Source organism: Lepisosteus oculatus, chromosome 9, assembly GCF_040954835.1.
Source record: "Lepisosteus oculatus isolate fLepOcu1 chromosome 9, fLepOcu1.hap2, whole genome shotgun sequence".
NCBI classification, from domain to species: domain Eukaryota; kingdom Metazoa; phylum Chordata; class Actinopteri; order Semionotiformes; family Lepisosteidae; genus Lepisosteus; species Lepisosteus oculatus.
This window is the reverse complement of record NC_090704.1, coordinates 21,742,488-21,762,807: the sequence shown is the minus strand read 5'-3', so window position 1 is coordinate 21,762,807 and position 20,320 is coordinate 21,742,488. Positions and strand designations below refer to the sequence as shown.

Genomic DNA, 20,320 nt, shown 5'->3' with positions numbered 1-20,320 from the left:
TAGGACCCCATGTTGATATACAGTGAGGTGGCTTTGTGTCTCTACTGGAACAGCAAAAGAATTCCAAACCTTGTAATGTTCAGAGAAGTGTTCTGTCTGGAGGTTTGGAAAATAAGGAAAGAGCTTTCCTTTTTTAAGATGCTGGAGAACAATCTTTATTGATGGTGAATAGTAAGAGCACTAACATTAGATTTTATTCAGTTTTCACATGCTCTAACTGTGTGAATGTTGCTAGGTTATAGACCGATAAAACATGTTCATCATATTTTAATAATAATAACTTGACATAACATACGGTACTGCAACATTCCTGCTTGTAGTTTTAGTTCTATACAATATACAAAATTACATGGTTATTTATATATATAATATATATATATATGATTGTTATTAACTGGTTTTCTTTACAATTGCTGTGAACTTAATTGTGCATATAGGCAACATGAGACTACAGTAGGTCTGTTTATTGTTGGACCTTGGCCCAGCAAAAAGTTTTTGCATGGAGTGTAGATAGAAGAGCTCTACAAATGAAGAAACAAAATACACAATTAGATAAAAGATCATGACTAAGAACTACAGTATGTACTGCATAGTCATGTGTATATTGAGAATAGCCCTGTGTGTAAGCTTTAGTATTGTGATAATGGATTGCATTGTTCCCTTGCACCATTTTTTGAGTCAAGTTTATTTCTGCACTATTACTAATGAGACTAAGGTCTCATTTGTTGCAAAACTGTGACTGTCATTTCTAACAGGTTTTTGATGGAACTACATGGTTGATGATCAAGCATACTTGATATGTACAGATGATGATACATCCCCTGATTTATGTTTAGTTATGGAGATTTAATTATAGTGGTTTAATTGTGTAATTATGGTGATTCTTGAAATACTGGATTTCAATTTAAATAAAAGTTTACACTGCTCTAAATTACATTTTGTTTTAATTTTGTTTACAGCCCTTAAACTGTACATCTTTGATACCCAACAAATAAAAAGTAATGTTAGTGCAAATGTTAACATAGAAGGGGATTTCATTGCACTTACCCAAAAGTATGATAAAGACATTGATACGAATGGTAAGTTTATCCAAATTATTTGACATAAGTTAACAAAATAATTGTCAGAAATAAGTTGAGAAAGTACATATGCTGGTGTAAATAAAATTGCAATATGATCATTTAAATGATAATTTAAATAAATTATATCAGTAAAAATAATAAAATAATTAAGGAAATCTATGTATTTTCAAAGCTTTAGAAGTAGGTTGACAATTATTTATTTCTTCCGCATGCTGTTGGTATGAGTTTCTTTTGTTTCATGTTATTCTTGCTAAAAGGTTTTTATATTGATTACACAAAGGCAAGCAGTATATAACTGGGATTTATTTTCTTTTATTAGGCAGTGTTTCTATTGTTTTTCTCCGGTACGACAGTATTCGTGTTCTTCTGGAAACAAATAACGTTCTGGTGGAAACAGACAACTCCCAGGCAATAGAAACATCAGATTTTACTGTGAACTCTCAAGTCGTGGCAGCAGCCATCAAAGCACACCCACCACAAACCTACCAGCTTGACCAAGTTACATTTATACTTAAACATATTGAGGTAAAGTTCCTGTATGTTGTTGAGCAATTCTTATACTTCAAGTATAATGCAAGGAAAGGCATATGTATTCCATAATACTTTGACATAAAACATTTTCAAAAGTTTGCATATGAATATCAGCTAGCAATTTCAACTTTGTCCTATACATATACTGTATATATTGTGGTGTCTCCAGGGGAAACGTTTATGTAAATGAGATAAAATTACTCACACCACACTTTTCTTTATCTTCGCGGAGTTTCTTCCGTTCGAGAATCTTCCAAATCCAGTCCGTAATTTGTTCTCTTAATCCTGATCCTATCTGAGTTCCAAAGTCCGTAAAATAACACCAGTCCGCGCCGTATCCAATCCACAATCCACAGTCTGAAAACCGTAATCCATATCTCCTTTTAACAGTCCTTTATTCTTTAATCCGATTTTTAACACAATCCTAATTCCTCTCTCTCCTCCAAACCACATTCACCTTATCGACTTCCATGCTGGTTCACTGGGCATTTATATTTTGGTTCCTGATGAGGCTCAGCTGTGTCTGGTTGTTCTTCTGGATAGACCTTTTCCATATGCGGATCTTCTTGGTAGCCATTTCGCTCAGGTTTATGTCGAGTATATTAAGCATGTCATTCCGAAAATAGCGGTTTTGAATGACCCTTCCCTGGTCATTTTACATTCCCTCCCCCTGAGATCAGCCCCGTCCTTGGGCTGTCTAGAAAAAAATAAACAATACATTCGGGAGAGGGCATCTACATTACCTTGTTTCTTTCCGGGTCTATACACTGTTCCGAACTGAAACCTTTGAAGACTAATGGGTCTATCGGGTGATTCGATCGTTTTTGTCCATATTTTTCAACATCCAGGTTAACAGCGCAAGATCCGTATACAATACAAACTGTCTTCTCAATAAATAATATCTTAAATAGTCGAGGGCCCATTTTATGGCGAGACATTCTTTTTCTATCATGGAATAATGTTTCTCCGCAGGGTTTAACTTACAGCTAATATATATAATAGGGTGCTCCAGCTCATTAATTTCTTGTGACGGTATGGCTCCAACCCCAGTGTCGGAAGCATCCATTTGTACCATGAATGTCTTGTTAAAGTCAAGCACCTGTAAGACCGGTTGAGAAGATAAAATTGCTTTTAAGTCCTGGTGGCCATTTTGCTCAGGTCTATGTCAAGTATATTAAGCATGTCACTCCGAAAATAGCTGTTATGAAGGACCCTTCCCCTGGTCATCTTACAATATATATAGCATATAGTTAACACAACAGCTGGTATATACTGTACTGTAGAATTAGGAACATTTTAATGAAGCATTATTTATTTTTTACAGTGACATATCCAGTATTTTTGTTCAGTCAGTTTTTGTTTTCATGGGACATGAAGTATGATTGTATGGTTTTTCTCTAAAGATTGCTTCCACTAGCAGATATTTTATGATGATTATCTTTTATAGCCTATTAATCCAGACACTGTCACAAAATGTGCTTTTTGGAAGTACTCTCCAGTGAATATGAAAGGACTTTGGTCCACAGAGGGCTGTGAACGTAATCATGGCAATGTTACTCATACTGGATGCCGGTGTGATCATCTGACTCATTTTGCTATTCTAATGTCTTCTGGACGAACTAATGTAAGTACAAGTTATTCCGTTTTTTTATATAAAATCTGATCACTACTGGTATAATATGGATCACTATATGGATTACTGGCTTTCATTATATGGTAATTTGTTATTAATACATCATCTTTTAAGTACTGATTTTATGGTATGAAAGGTAAATTTGATCAACACAAATCTTTATTTTTTTCTTTAACTCAATTCAATCGTGTTTTAGAGAGACATGTTTTAGTGAATTAAATGTTGCATGAAATCACATGATCTGTATCCAGTTAGTTCTCAATGTTCTGACATAAAGTTGAAATTTAATTTAAATGCTTCTCCAAATTTAAGAAGTGTTGTTTATATAGATTTCATTTAAAATATCCTCAGACAGATTTCCAGTATAGTTCACTGGTAGATTGTACGCCACTGAATTGTTATCAAGAAAAATATTTTTTCAGCATTGTTTAAAAAGCAGGAATGTATTAAATTACCAGCCTAGAAAATGTAAGAACACTGAGATCTGCACATCATTTCTGTTATACATTGACCATTATTTTGCTCATTGACTAATCTGATTAATTTAACTGATCCCTAATTATTATTATTTTGACTTATATTTTGATAGCTGTTGGCCCACTCTAATATCCTTAAAAGAATCACACAGCTGGGAATAATAATATCACTGGTCTGCCTGTCCATGTGCATTTTTACCTTTTGGTTCTTCAGTGAAATACAGAGCACCAGGACCACAATTCATAAAAATCTCTGCTGCAGTCTCTTCATGGCAGAATTCATCTTTCTAATAGGAATTAATATGAACACCAACAAAGTAAGTACTTGAGTGTTGTCAAATGCCTTACTTCCATCCACTTTTCAAAACAACCCTGACCTGCACTGCTATAGTCAGAAATTGTATTTTTCTTTAAGCGGTGTTATTGCCAGGTGGCAGTTCAGGAGTAGTCTTTTAAGCGCTTCAGTCAAATTTCAAATAAACAAAAAATTTCAAGAACATTGGGCACTATATTAGAAATGTAATTCAGTACCAGTTTTCAAGTCGATATAGTCCGAGGCTTGAGAACTCATTTTTTTATTAGTAAATCTACTGAGTCATTATTTATTTTCATTATTTAGCATCTCAAGCACTGCTACATATTCTAATATATACAATATAACTGAAAGTGTAAATTTGTAACTGGATTCATTTTGAGGTTTATTTATTTTCACCATGCATTTATAATGAGAGCTGCAATGCAAGAAATTATCAATTAATTAAAATAGATAGATACACAAGTTAAATTTTAATTTATCATTAAGTTGTTTATATCGAGTATCCAAATATTTTTTTTCTCCACTCACTCCTTAATTCATTTTCATATACCCAATTATCACTTCATCTCAACACTGCAATCCAATGTCTTTCTCTTTCAATTACTAGTGAGTCCCATTTTTCAGCAAGCAAACCTAATGAAAGCTATAAACTGATCAGCCCAGGACAACCATATTCAGACTGGAAGAATAACTTGCCACACTATTAATTAAACTAATTAGTTCAAAAGGGAGGCACTAATTGGTGTAAGATGAAGTAATGACATTCTACTGATAACCCCAGGGAACAGACATGTGATTCCTAATCTGTATGGATGAGCACATGGTCAAATTTGCTTATTTAAAAAAAAAAAACATCTTTAAAAAATCTTGCTTAATGGTACCTGTCGCTATGAAATGCAGCATGCATAATTCAGCTCCAGATGTAAAGTATAATTTCACCAGCAGTGTGCCATCAATAACACATCTGAAGCCACTTTGAAAATAGGTTTTGATATATACAGTATACTGTATACTGTAGTTTCATCACACTTCACAGACATACACATATATTATAGTTACTATGCAAGCTGCAGTCTTCAAAGAAAATGCTTTTTGACTAGGTAAGGTAATGTAAACCTTTAAAGAACAGAATCATGATTACAGATGTCTTTTTTATTTTTTTCTTCAATAGCTATTCTGCTCTGTCATCGCCGGATTACTACATTATTTCTTTTTAGCTGCTTTTGCCTGGATGTGCATAGAAGGAATCCACCTTTACCTAATAGTAGTTGGTGTGATATACAATAAAGGCTTTCTCCACCGCAACTTTTACATATTTGGGTATGGTAGCCCAGCTGTAGTGGTTGGAATTTCTGCAACACTTGGCTACAAGTACTATGGAACAAATAAAGTGTAAGTCTGATATAATATTTACATAATAAACATTGAAGTCTATGTGATACAGCATTGCTAATATTATTTATATTTTACAGGTGTTGGCTAAGTACAGAGAACAACTTTATATGGAGCTTCATAGGACCAGCTTGTCTAATTATTCTGGTAAAATAAAAACAATAATGTGTTTTACAATTATCTTTTACCTCTACCAAGTTCCTATGATGTTTAAATTACCTTTATTATTCAACAGCTGCCTCTCTTATGTAAAGAGGCCATATTCATATCTATTTAAAGAAGGGAAGTTCTGTTTTTAGTCATAAATCAAACTGAACTTGATAGATCAATCTGGCTTTTGCAATATAATTCATCACCTATTTCTTCCCATCATAAGAGAATAATAGTTTTTCTACTTCGTTTCTGCTCAAAGATTTAAATATACATACACTGTATATGTCTTCATGAAAACCACAGAACAAGAGTTTAACACTTTTAACATTTAAATTAAAATAACATTTTTTTCCTTTAAAAAATCTTATCCTTCCAATCGATATTATAATTAAGATCACATTCTCTTTCCTTCTACAGTTACTGAACTGTATTTTTTAAATATTTTCTATAAGGTTAATCTGTTGGCTTTTGGAGTGATCATTTATAAAGTATATCGACACACAGCTGTGAAAAAACCTGAAGTCAGCCACTATGAAAATATAAGGTAAAGTGCAAATGAGCTGGCTTGTGATCTACATCGAGTCATGATTTTTTATCATATTCTACTATCTGTACATAATATAAATATCAAATGTAATATGGCAACAGCCCTGCTATTTTTCAAGTATTTAAATGTTATTAACCTACTTTGCATACTGTACTTCTAACTTTAATTTAGATAGTAATTAATTTATATTCTGATAAATTAGGGTACATAACATATGTTATTTTACTTTATTTATTTTACCTGTACTGGAACAAAAAATATTTCTTATTGCAACCTGTTCTTTTATCATGCTGTATCATCACAAATATTCTTCAGTAAAATTCAAGATGTGGTTGCTAAGGGATTGGAGGGTATAAAGCAGGATTTGTTTCAAATTTGGTTATCTTCAAGAAGTTAAATGCTTTTTACAAGGCCATTCACTAAATAAACTAAATGTTGAGAAGTGCCACATTGTTTCAGTCAGGCCCAGCACAGAAACCTGCCATTCTGACATTGCACAGAGTACTAGAGTGATGCCAGGAAAATGCTAAAATACTATAAGACCAACATCTGATTTGTCTGAAGGAAACAAAGAGGAACTGTAAAATAGCATAGAAAAAAGGTGCTTTGTGGATTAATCCCTCAAATCTGGAGATACATGACTTTTGGTGATAACTATACTCAAAGATAATAAAAACATAATTAAGACTTTTATATCTAATAGCATTTGTTATATGTTAACTGTTAATGCAGATGTAACAAGAGAATGATGACTATCTTGAATACAAAGTCAAAAAATTACTTTGAATGAACTGTGTCATACACTGTATTTAGTTTAATGTGAGCAGACTAGTACCTGCTTATGACTAAAGTTCACAAAAATCTTAATTTCTACCACCATTGACATTTAATGACTATTTTCCTGCATAAGTTCTGTTAGTATTTAGGCGTAGTCGTATGCTATGCCTAAATAAAGTATGAAGTACAACTGTGTGTTTATCTTTTCAGGTCCTGTGCAAGAGGTGCCCTTGCTCTTCTTTTTGTACTTGGTGCAACCTGGACATTTGGTGTCCTCCATATCCTAAATGAATCTATTACTACAGCCTATCTCTTTACTATTGCCAATGCATTTCAAGGAATGTTCATTTTCATATTCCTGTGTGTTTTATCCAGAAAGGTAAGATGATTTTGTATTTAATACCCTGCTTTGCAAATAAAATTTGCAAAGATATGAGACCATATACAGTATACTATGTCTTGCAGAAGTATTTAGACCCTTGCACAAATTAGTTTTAAATTTTAGCTTGTAGTCTTGACACTCTGAAGTGACAATCAATATTTTAAATAAAAACCATACGTAAATAGATTATGTTAACAAAAACTTGATAGGTCATGATTTTATAAGTATTTCAGCCTTTGCTATAAATGTACAAAAATAGAAAAGAATGCTGACCAATTCAGAGTCAGTTAATCAAATTCTTTAAAAGAAACTGTGGCATTTTCAGTTAAATTTGGTGCAAAAATTAACTTCATAAGCCATACAATTAGTTGAGAATCCTTTATCTGTGTGCAATAGTGATTCTTAGGATTTCATAATAAAAATGTCTCCATTTGTCCACTTCCTTGGCCAGGTAGTAAATTGTAAGCAAAGACTCCACCTTGAACTCTCAGCAGCTGACTTTAAAGGCACACTGAAAAAAAACAGATTGGGAGAATATCTCCTATTGAAGTCAATCTCCTATTAATCTCCTATTAAAATATTGAAGTCAATGAATATCCCTGTGAGCAGAATCTACTCACTCATGAAGAAATGGAAGGTGTAATGTACCTCCCAAACAATGCCTTGATCAGGCTGTATCTCCACACTTGGCTGTCCAGCAAAAAGGAATTTGATTAGGGATACCACTGTAAAGCCAACAGCAACTTTGAAAGAACTAAAGAATTCAACGTTTAGAGATGTGAGAAAATGTTCATAAATCAACAATTACTGTAGTCATTTTACGGATCTTTATAATATGGAGATTGTCAAGCTCATATCATTTCCTGCATTGAGTTTGCAATAAAGTTTGCAGCATAATCACAAATTCCTGTGATAATGTAAATAGGTGGCAAAAAAATTATGAGGTCATGCAACATTTTGGTAAAAATGAAAAGCATCTCTCAGTCAACACCATTCCTACAGTCAAACTTGGTGCTGGCAGCATTAAGTTATGGGAATGCTGTACCTCAGCAGGGATAGAGCAAAGTACAGACAACTGTTAAATGAAAACCTATTGTAGTCTGCTATAAATTTACCTTTTAGATCCACTATGATCCAAAGAACATGGTCAAAGTGAATATCATTGAGTGACATTGAGTCCTAATTGAAGACTATGAATCTATAAAAATATATAAAAACTGCTGATTGTAAGTGATCCCTAAACAACTTCAGAGGGCTTGAGCAAACTTACCAACAATAATGGACAAAAACTGTGCAAAACTGGTATGCAAAGTTTGTAGAGACATATTCAAAAATACTTGTAGCTGCTAAAGGTGCTTCTGCCAAATATTTTTTTCACTGAGTCTGAATGCTTATGCAATCAGGTAGCATTGTACAGTAATAAACAAATGATGTCTTAATAAAATCCATGTCAAAGCATCAAGGAGTGGTAAAACCAAAGCATTTAAATTTGAATTATATTAATGGAAAAGAGTTGTAAAATATTTGTTTTTTCAGCAGTTAAAGTTTGAATTTTTCCACTTGACGATATTCTCATAAAGACATATGAAGGTTTTCTTGTTAAGTTAGTAAATTGTACAGAAAAAAGGTACTGTACATGCAACATTTTTAATTAAAGGAAGAAGACTATGCTGGCAGAGTATATAAAAGCTGTCTTCCCTGAAGTGCAGCTTTTTTAAAAAAATATTTTAAAAATATTGAATACCTTACTGCAGTGGTTCTCAAACTGTGGTACAAGTACCGGCAGTGGTACATGGAGTGCCGCCAGGTGGTACGCCAAATGACCCTGGAACTGTGTCATGTGTGCTGAAAAATCGGGACGGGTTTTCATATTTTGTATTTTAATACATGTCGAATATGCAGCCTACGTACTATGATACAGTGCGCGCTAATACTTCAGTGGACACAAGAGATACTCTGTAATTCTATACCACTCTATAGGAATGCGGGCTACGGACGCAAGTGACCAATTGTATTTAAAAAAAGCTACTGTATCTCCAGCAAATAGGGAGAAAGGAGAATGTGCGTGATTTTGGAACAATGCCAACGTTGTAAACACAGGAATGCATAGAAATATTTGCTACGAATGCAGGTAATCTTGTGAGCACACGAAAGCGTGATAACAGAAAAATATTTAAGAACTGTTCTAATTTGAGAAAAATACACCGAGCTTCTCTGTGTTTCGCTCCCATGCGCATTTAATAAAAACTTTAAATAAATACGGAAATAAAAACGGAAACGCGGAAAAATGCAAGCTTGCGGATTGCTAAAGCAGGTAAGCTACACTATTTTTGAAGAACCTTATTTACCGTTGGCAAAAGAGCTGACATGTATTATGTGTAGAGAAAAAGCTGCTAAACAGCTCGACCTGCTGCCCCCCTCCCCATGAAAGACACAGTCATTCATAGAATTATTGAAATGAAGGATTATATCAAAAGTACACTGATAGAGCGCATTAAGATGAGCAGATGTTTTTCACTGCAATTAGATGAGTCTGTAGTCGATTTGGCCAATTTGCTCGTTTACGTTAGATACGAGTTTGAGGGCATGTCCCATGAAGACTTTCTTTTCTGAAAACTGCTACCAACGAGAACTACAGGAGAGCACATATTTCAGCTTCTGAATGAATTTATCGAAGAGAATGGCCTCGACTGGATAAAATGCGTCTGAGTTTGTACAGACAAAGCCGACATAATGGTGTAGTTGCATGAATTAGATGGGTTGCTCCAGAAATGAATGTACGCATTACAACATCCACCGCGAGACCTTTGCCGTCAAGAAAATGCCTGACGATTTAATATCTGTTAGACTCTGTTGTGAATTGTATCAAGGCTCGAAAAATTAATTCACATCTGCTTTGCTCAACTAAACAGGCTCACCCCTCTCACTGAAATGGTGCTTTTTTATTAGTTGTTGTTAATGTTTTTTTTCTGTAAAACACTTTGAGAAGCCACCTTTAAAGGCGCTATATCAAATAAAGTTTATGATTATAATATTTATTATATGTATGTGTGAGTGTGTGTGCACGCGCGCTCATGTTGGTCATTGAGAATTTCTGGGGTTCCTATGAGATGATGACTTGTAGGTGGTACTTGGATGCTTTGGTTGGATTAGGGGGTGGTACTTGGTCCAAAAAGTTTGAGAACCACTGCCTTACTATATGTGTTTGACCGCAATTCCAGTAACACAAAAGGCTAATTGATATCTCAGTGTCTTATGAAGTACCAGTAACTACAGGAAATTACTGAAATAAAAAGAAATAAAGCTACTGTATGTCTAAATGTTAAATGCAAAGATTCAGAGATATTACATACAGATCCAGCCATTCAGAATGCATGCCAGATACTGCAGTGGCTTATGGTGCTTGTGACGTAACACACCCCATTTTTTAAGTTTTTGAGAGACTTCAGAATGCTTTGACTGATGCATAAAAAAATGTAGCATAATGCCTTCTCATGTTATGATTTGTTTTATTAAAATAAAGTTTCTAAAAATTCAACCAGGTACTAGATGTTTTTTTAAAAAAAGTTGTGAAATTATTACACAAATCACAATCTTTAAAATGCCTGTTGTCATGGATGTCTGAAAACGGGACGAACCGTGGAGAGCAGGAGAGCGGAAAAAGACCCATATGCGTAGCAGCAGAATGGGAAAAAGGCCCAGGCTCGTTAGTGCAGAGAGTTCAGGAATGCCGTATAGAAACCTGTGCCCTCAGGCAGCGGACGTGGGGCGACCTGGTGCTAGGCGGGTCTCAGGACATCTGAACGTCAATGCTGAGCGAGGGCAGAGTGCAAGACCCGGAAATATATAGCTTAAGGGAAAGAGAGGGACCGGAAGGACAGCAGACAGGAAACTAGGGACAAGACCGAGAAGGAGTGCCCTCTGGCTGCAGAGGGCGTGACACCTGTGGTTTGAAGGCTCTGTGTCATTTGTTCACAACGTTATTAACATCTGAAAGATCGTGTCTCATAAATAGGTGTTTTAATAGGAAAGCAAGGGTTATGAAAACTAGAGAAAACAAATGACCCTGAACAAAATACAAGAAGTTTGAAATTATTATTTATAATTATTATAAATTAATAATGATAATATTATTATTATAGTTCAGTTTCGGTGGTCAATTTAATACCACTTTGTTATTCTTGATTATCATTATAACACATATAAGATAAGATCACTTTATTAACCATATACAATTTCTTGCATTAGGAATTTTTCCTTTCGCAGACCCCAGCTTACTCTCCATGAGACACACAGGCACATAGACGGGAAGAGAAGCTTGAGGTCAGAGCGCAGAGTCAGCCATTTATACGGCGTCCCTGGAGCAGCTGGGGTTAAGGGCCTTGCTCAGTGGTCCAGTGGAGTAAGATTCTTCTGCCGGCCACAGGATTTGAACTGTCAACCTTCCAGCCACAGGCGCAGATGCTTAGCCACAGTGTCACCGCTCTGCTCGCACCACTCTGCACATGATTTCGTGTTAAGGCATGTTATAAAGGCTTGTCTTAAATTGCTCCAGTGGGATGTAGTATTATGAATTAAATTAACAATAATAATAAGAAGAATTGCTTATACTTTTATAGCGCTTTTCTGGACACTGTACTCAAAGCGCTTTTACAGGTAATGGGGACTCCCCTCCACCACCACCAATGTGCAGCATCCACCTGGATGATGCGACGGCAGACATAGTGCGCCAGAATGCTCACCATACATCAGCTATCAGTGGGGAGGAGAGGAGAGGAGAGTAATGAAGCCAATTCATAGATGGGGATTATTAGGAGGCCATGATTGGTAAAGGCCAATGGGAAGTTTGGCCAGGATGCTGGGGTTACACTCCTACTCTTTTTCGAGAAATATCCAAAGGATAGTGCCTGTTTACAGTACAGTCTCCCCGTCACTTTACTGGGGTATAAGGACCCACATGGACCACAGGGTGAGCGCCCCCTGCTGGTCCCTCTAACACCTCTTCCAGCAGCAACCCTAGTTTTTCCAGGTCTCCCGTCCAGGTACTGACCAGGCTCACACCTGCTTAGCTTCAGTGGGTTGCCAGTTGTGAGTTGCAGAGTGATATGGCTGTTAAAACTGTTTTTTACTCCCACTGTAAACAGTAGTTTCATTTACTCATTCATATTTTTAATTTATTAATATAATTTAACATTGAACACATCGTGATATATAAAAATAATAAAATGCAAATATAGTGTACGTAATATTTAGTCTTTTTTTTTTAAAGCAGTCTTTGTTAAAAGAAAAACTTGTGTTCTGACTGGGAATCAAAACATGATTTGATAGGCACACACCAAATCCTTTGCACCAAAACCTCTCTTAGAAACATTGCAGAAACAGACAAGTTAAAATGTTTCCAAATTAATTACAAGTGAGTGAAATATGGTAATACTTTGAGGTATATACTGTAAATATTTTATTTTTAGATCCTTAAATCTATTAAATCTATTTAATTCTTTAAATACGCGATTCCATATTACATTTCCTATTAAGTGGATTCTAAAAAGTACATTTTTTTCATAGAAAAGGTTAAAACATTGTAGCTTTTTATAAAGTAAATAAACTTAATTTAGTCAAAACAAGAATGTCTAAACTTTTCCAAAATAACCACAGTTAAAGACTTTGATGAAAAAAATGTTTATGAAGAAATTTGAATGCTGTTGCGATTTTTAAAAAATGTTAGCTTTCACTACCAGCCATATGCAGTATGTATAATATATTTATATACCTAAATTAATATAGTTAGTGACGTTCAGAGATGTTATGCTCCTGTTATTTTTATGTTCATCTAGCAAAATTTCCCTTTAGTTGTAAAATTCCATATTAATCCGATTTAAAAATGTACAGTACAGAGATTAAATAAAGCGATTGTTTCACTAACATCTAATGCACCACAAGTGCCACCTGTCGATCATCTTTGGGCATTCTGAATGGCTACATCTGTGTGTTTTAAAATGCTTGATAATGGTAACTGTGAACTAAATACAAAGAAGTATCATTTATAATGTTAAAAATTGTTTAGAAATTAAATAAACAACTGTGAGAAGGGTGTGTGAGAAGGGTGGGGATGTATGTCTCCCTATGCTGTGAAAAGTTTTACTGCCATGATATCCCCGATTCTAATCCCAGATCATAAAATGCATGATTTGGCAAGACTGAGAAAGTGAGAAAATTCAAAATGAAAACTAAAAAAGGAAAAAATAATGATGTGCGTCTTTTGACAAACATCATTTGAACTGGAAAGTTGTCCCTTAATGTCCAGTAATAGTGAATTTCAGTTAATTTGAAAAAATCATTTTAAATGTTTAGATTCTAGAAGAAGCTAAATTAAAGACCTCATCCAGTTCTGCATCTCAATGAGTAAAGAGTTATTGAAATAAGGTTGTTATTTAGCCTGACAATGTAGTCATGGAAGTTTCTGCATATTTGCAGAAATTGATTTAATTGATTATTTTATAAAAGTAATTACTTATTTTCATCTCATTTGCACAATTAATTAAACATCTTTTTTTTTTATTTCTCACCAGATCCAAGAGGAGTACTACAGATTGTTTAAGAACGTGCCATGTTGTTTTGATTGTCTCAGATAAACAGGCAAAAAAGAAGGGATAAGGAAAATGGACTTCAATGCATACTTTCATTGATGATAATCAGAAATAATCAGTTGTCTCAAAAGCACTCTGAAACAGATACAGTGTTGCATACATTACGTGTAAACACAGCATCTGACTGATCATTTTAAAACAATATCCAAGGGAAACATACTGGAAATATATTTTTTTTACTGTAGGCCTATAAAGCTGATACCAGCATTATCATGTAGCAGCAATTAAGTCATGTTCATCTTTGAATTATTTTCATATACTTTAATTTAAATGAACAATTCCTCTTAAGAATGATGTAACTGAATGTATACAGATGACTTTATACCAATTTAACCACAAAGGATTTCAGTATTATTTGTGTAAATATTGTTTGCAATAATGCTGTTCAGTACAGTACACAACATTTTTCTATATGTTTTTTTTTCCTATTGCAACACAACATTTTATATTTAAGTAAAATAACAGGTAAGCAGAATTAGGCTTTACTACACAAGGACTCTCATACATCTTGCTGTTAAAAGTCTCTTGTATCTCCACTACAACGTTTCTTACATGAATGGCTTTAAATTTGTATCCAGTCACTCAGGACCTTGCAAATTAACTGTACATTAACTAAATTCAACATTACCTCCAACAAATAGAAGCTTCATCACAAGCTTTGAATGGAAACTAGTCATTAGGGCTTTCCCCAAGCTAAAATTGAACACAATAAAATTCACTAGTAATTGGGGACACTGGATTTCAGACTTCAGAAAAAAAGTCATTTATGATGACCTGTGTCTGCAGAATAGAACAGATGTACATATATATTTATATATTCCTTTCACTGCTATGTCATTTTTTAATTATTTACTTTTTTCTTAGCCAGTTTAGTTAATTACAAAATATGTTTCAGATCTTTTTTTAGTCATCAAGTCTCAAAATCTAAATGACAAGCAAACACATGGAGAATTAGCAAGAATACTTACATGAAAAAATACACATTTTGTTTCTGAGGATTTTAATCCTAATAATACTTTGGTTATTGGAGTGTAGGTGCAAATGTAAGATTACTTTACTCATTTTAGGTTGAACTAAATAATACAAAAAATGCAATCTGTAAATCAGGTAATGAACATCTTATTGGAACTTATATGTACTGTAAATCTTTTTTAATCATTTCATCAAGTGAATTCTGGTTCTACAGTGTAGTTAAAATTAACAGAGAGGTGTATCATGGTGTTAAATCAGCTTAACTACACCAGAGCAAAATTATGTCTTCCTGAAATCAGTATACATTACAAACTTTTAAATTCAATTATATTAAAACACAGATATGCAATCAAAAAACACTTAACATTTAACAGGAACTGTTAAAAATGAAGCAAAATCATTAAATGCTTCCTGTATATTTTGCAATGTATGGATATTTTGAACTTCTTTTTGTAATATTGTGTAAATAAGAAAAAAGACTGCATGTATTGATATTTTTAAAAAACAAATACAGACATGAAATTAGTCCTTTTACAAATTTGTAACTGATCATGAATTCACAATATCAAGAGAATTAGGAAGAGGAAAATTAAGCTAAATAGAAGTTAGATCTTTATTATACTATTACAATGAAATTGGAATAATTAAAACACAACTACCAGAATGGCAGTGGCTAAAAGAGCTTTAGCAAATACAGAGACAGGAAAGATGCTAAAGTGTGCCACTGCAAATTGAAAAGAGCATTCATGTACAGGAACCTTAATCTCTTAATCGATATGGGTCACACATTAAAAACATTCAAAAGACATGTCTTATATGGTCAAATCAGAGATTTGTGTGTAAAGACAAAAGCAGTTATCGGGGACTTTTATTTTCCTCTTTTTTTTCTTATTTTCCTATGTTCGTAATTCTCATTCCTTCTGACAAGGTATTCAAAAGCTGAACTGAAGTGATAGGAATGGCTTATAACTCTTTCCTTGCTCAGTATTTTTCAGAACACTTACTAGTGGGAATCGATGCATTGTTGTCTTCCTTTCAAATCAGGATTAGGAGAAGAATAGAGAGAGGAAAACAAATTCATATATTTATTAGGAGGTGTAGGAAACAATAGCCAAAATGCTTTTACAAACCAATTAAAAAAGATATATGTATATATTTTTTAAATTAAATGAAAAAAAGGTTAGGATCCAATTAAAGAAATGGAGAATGTAAACAAGTACAGGTGAAAAATTTTAAATTTTAATGTTGAACAGGATTACAGCATAAAAGAACACAGCAATAATAACAAATGTTATTTTTTAAACGTTACAATAGAAAAAGAGCAGTGAATGATTAAATATAGTGTCCCAGATAAAAATGGAAAACTTTTAGATGATGAAATGGAAATGGCGAAGATATTAAAATACTGTATTTTACTCAGGTGTTTACCAAGGAAAAAACTACTAAACTTCTGTAGACTAAACTACAGAATTAAATGGTATTACCTTAGAAAAATGAGGCAGAAGGACTGTAGGCATTAGTAGCACTTATAATAAATCCTTCAAACTTTGAGCGTATTCCACCAATAATGCTTCCACCAATAAAGCTTGCAGATTGCTAAAGCAAGTAAGCCCCACACTATATGTGAAGAACTTTGTTTACCATTGACAAAAGAGCTGACACGTATTATGTGTGGAGAAAAAGCTGCTAAACAGCTCGACCTGCTGCCCTCTTCAAAAGATACAGTCACTCATAGAATTATTGATATGGCAGATGATGTCAAAAGTACGCTGATAGAGCGTGTTAAGATGAGCAGATGCTGTTCACTGCAATTAGATGACTCTGTAGATGCCTTTGATTTGGCCAATGTGCTCATTTACATTAGATACAAGTTTGAGGGTCCCATGAGAACTTTCTGTTCTGTAAGCCACTACCAACAAGAACTACAGGACAGCACATATTTCAGCTTCTGAATGAATTTATCAAAGAGAATGGCATCGACAGGATAAAATGCGTCGGAGTTTGTACAGACGGTGCTAGAGCGATGACAAGCCGACGCAGCGGTGTAGTTGCAATAATTAGAAGTTGCTCCTGATATGAAGTGGACGCACTGCAGGCAAAGCCTTGGCCATCAAGAAAATGCCTGAGGATATCATATCTGTTAGACTCTGTTGTGAATTGTATCAAGGCTCGACCAATGAATTCAATGAATTGATCAGGGGTGGTACTTGGTCCAGAACGTTTGAGAACCACTTTACAACATGCTTCCTAATGACAGGCATAAACTGAAATTAAATTGGCATAGGTAATTGTTTGGCAAGTGGCAAGCCTTTTTTTTCACAGGAAAGCTCGCAATCTGTGCCACTGATAACAATTTTTCCCACATAAGAGTCAAACATTTATGATAAAATGGTTGTAAGAAAACCATCTCAGGGACGCCAAATATGTAATCATAGCCATAGGAAAAGTAAATGTAGTGGCTCTCTGAAGGCACCAGTTCTGTAGGGTTTGGGCATTTACTGAGACAATTATTAATTGTAGCAGTAAATCACAAAGTTGATTCTTTTGATGGCTTTAGAGTCCAACCATGCGACATAACTCAACGCACACACACAGGTACTAATACACGAGGATACATTTATTAATACGTAGAATATGCATGTAAACCTAACAGATCGTATCGAGAGGGTTATCAGAATACAAAAGGTATATATTCAATCAGTTACAAAGTGTTACACATATCAAGAGGACATACGTTCAGTATATCATTCATTAAGACCGTTTCGTAAATGAACTTGGTTATAACTTCTACATTAGATATTCAAAACAAGTACATAACTCTTATGAATTAAATTGATATCAACTGGTTGGGATAACAATTGAATTCTCGAGCTGTAATGCATTGAAGTTAAATACTCATCCAATCTCTGGGGATTCAGATCCCCTGCGGGCACAAAGAAACAGTTGCAGGCTGTTGCTGTCCAATCCGCGCTCTCTGGCTCGGTGCCAGGCTGTGCTGTGCGGCTTGCGACGGTGCGCTGCTGATGCTCACTGTTGGCTTTAACTAGCACAGTTTGTGCACAGGAGAAAAGATGACTGTGGGTCCCAGCAAGTCAGGAAGAGGACCGGTTCATTCCTGATGAAGAGCTAGTTCTGAATAGTGATTCAGCTGTCCACAGTTCTGACCTGTTCACGAGGCCTGCTGCTGGTTACTCTCTGGCAACCTCCACTCTAGACTCTTAGAACAAAGGAAAGTTCTGGCACTCGGACACACTGGCCGTTCCGTGGTTGTCCGGGCTGAGTCTCAGGATGGTCAGGAGGCGCGCTGTGAGAATGTCCTGCCCTTGGGAGCCTTCTGCTCCTGGGCCGTCCTGCCCTGGAATTCTCTTTTGAATTCCCTTTAGGAAAGTCCACAGAATCTCTGAATCTTACTGAATCCCCCCTTCTGAATCTCTCAGGCTCTCTGTGTTGCCTGTTTTTACCTGGAGGAACTTCAGCTCATTGATTGGCTGAAAGTTCCATGGGCATCAGAGTCCCACGTGGGTTACTCGGCCCTACCAGTCCCTGATTGGTTGATCAAGGTGAGATATGAGTCACTTACTCCTGACACTTAGTAATGCAGTCCAGATGTCCATCTGGCACTCCCTAGACAGATAGGCGCCAATGGATGACCATTGATCATGATAGCCAGGCTTAGCTAAGTGCATCCCCCTTTGGGAGCTGTCCTTATCAAACCTTAAATCAGCCTGCATGAATAGTTTCTCTGTGGCTGCACCACAGAGATGAACAGAGAAATGGGGCCTCATTTGGGAAAGCTCAGAAACACTTAATTCTGCCTTATTAATAAGCCTCGCCGCTACATGGTGGTCGCTAAGTAAGCAAAGTTAGATGTTCACTCATTTCAGTCCTTTTTGAGAGATGAATATGGATTTGTTCAACATAAAAGCTGTGCTGTTTGTGCTCTATATTGTCTGAGAATTGTCTCACATCAAGTGTCCAATGACATTTTCAGACAAAGCATGACACTTCAAGGATGAGTCTATCATAAAGGCCAGAGCAGAAAACAAGTGTAAGTAAAAAATCTAGCCACGAAAGCCAGGTACAAAATTACTCAATATGCTGCAAACTATAGAAAACCAGAGGATATATAAAAGAGGCTTTTTTAGTTACGCAGATGTTTGTTTAATGGTTTGCCAAATAAAGACAGATTAACTCAGGAATTAAGAACTTACCTGCGTCTGCTAGATCAGTGGATAGATTCATAAGTGAAATGGCTGAAAATGTTAACAACAGCCATTGGCATTAAAAGATATACAATAATTTAGTGTTGTTTTTGTGAATGTATGGATATAAAGGTGGATATTAAGGTGCCACAATTAGTAATTTGTGCAGGATACTGTGACTGAGATGGAATTTGTGAAGAGCTGTGCTACCTTAAACCCATGTATGCACAGGCAGAGATATAACTAAGATGTTTATTAATCATTTTGAGGAAAGAGGAATTGACATCAAGAAAACATATTCTATGATGACTGATGGTGCCCCTGCTATGGTAAGAAAACAGAAGTGATTTGTAAAGATTGTTGTGGATCATTGGTCACCCCACTGTACCTTTTTATTGTATTATTCATCAGAAAAATCTTTGTGCCAAGATTTTGAATTATGAGCCTAATAATGTAATGACTACAGCAGTGAAAATAGTAAATTGTCTTGTTGATTGATCTACCTTGATGTACAAGCAGTTTTCTAACTGTGCTTCAGGAGATGAACATTGAAGGGGGCTGATCAAACTTCAATGGGTATTTTCAAAACATGGATTTCTTGCAAAAAGTGCCATTTTTTCTCTGGACACTTAACCTCAACTTTCTGCTATTTCCAACATCTTCAAGAACTTTCAGAACATTGCACAATCCATGTTGCTGTGTTTGGAGTGTACATGCGAGAACAAGTATCAGAATTTTGTGTCAGATTTCTGGATTTTTATCATTTTGATCCAATATTTTCTTTTCTGATTAGACCAGACAACTGTGATATCAGTGACAAGGATTTTTCACTTTATCAATGGATGTGTGTTGAGGATTTGGGAATACAAATAATTGAATTACAGTGCTCAGACATATGGAATTCAAAGGTACAGGATCTGCGAAACACACTTGAGGTTACTGAAAGCGATCGCAGGGTCTCTATCATGACCTGTTGGTATCTGCCAAGAAAATCTGACTGTTTGAAGAAAGTAACATTTTCAATGTTCTCAGCATTTGGATCAACATAGTAATTGGGTGTTTTCACACATAAAGCCAGTTCTTTGCGCCTCCTGTTAACAGTTGATCACTCAGAGGGTTGTGTGCTGCTTAAAATATCAAGCTACGAATCTGAGGTTGGAGAACTCAGCAATGACAAGCATGAGAAAGGATCACACTAAATGGAAAGATG

The 20,320-nt window shown here is 35.1% G+C and overlaps 1 protein-coding gene across 1 annotated transcript in view; it reads left to right on the top strand.

Moving 5' to 3' along the window:
• adgrl4 (adhesion G protein-coupled receptor L4) overlaps positions 1–15,718 on the top strand; it is a 46,673-nt gene extending 30,955 nt beyond the window's left edge. Inside the window, exons 8-16 of the mRNA XM_069194274.1 lie at positions 960–1,079; positions 1,402–1,607; positions 3,061–3,237; positions 3,836–4,039; positions 5,210–5,430; positions 5,511–5,577; positions 6,036–6,127; positions 7,118–7,286; positions 13,859–15,718. Coding sequence (XP_069050375.1) covers positions 960–1,079; positions 1,402–1,607; positions 3,061–3,237; positions 3,836–4,039; positions 5,210–5,430; positions 5,511–5,577; positions 6,036–6,127; positions 7,118–7,286; positions 13,859–13,921 — 1,319 coding nt within the window. The 3' untranslated portion in view covers positions 13,922–15,718. The remainder of the gene's footprint in view (positions 1–959; positions 1,080–1,401; positions 1,608–3,060; positions 3,238–3,835; positions 4,040–5,209; positions 5,431–5,510; positions 5,578–6,035; positions 6,128–7,117; positions 7,287–13,858) is intronic.
• The last annotated feature ends 4,602 nt before the right edge of the window (positions 15,719–20,320 follow it).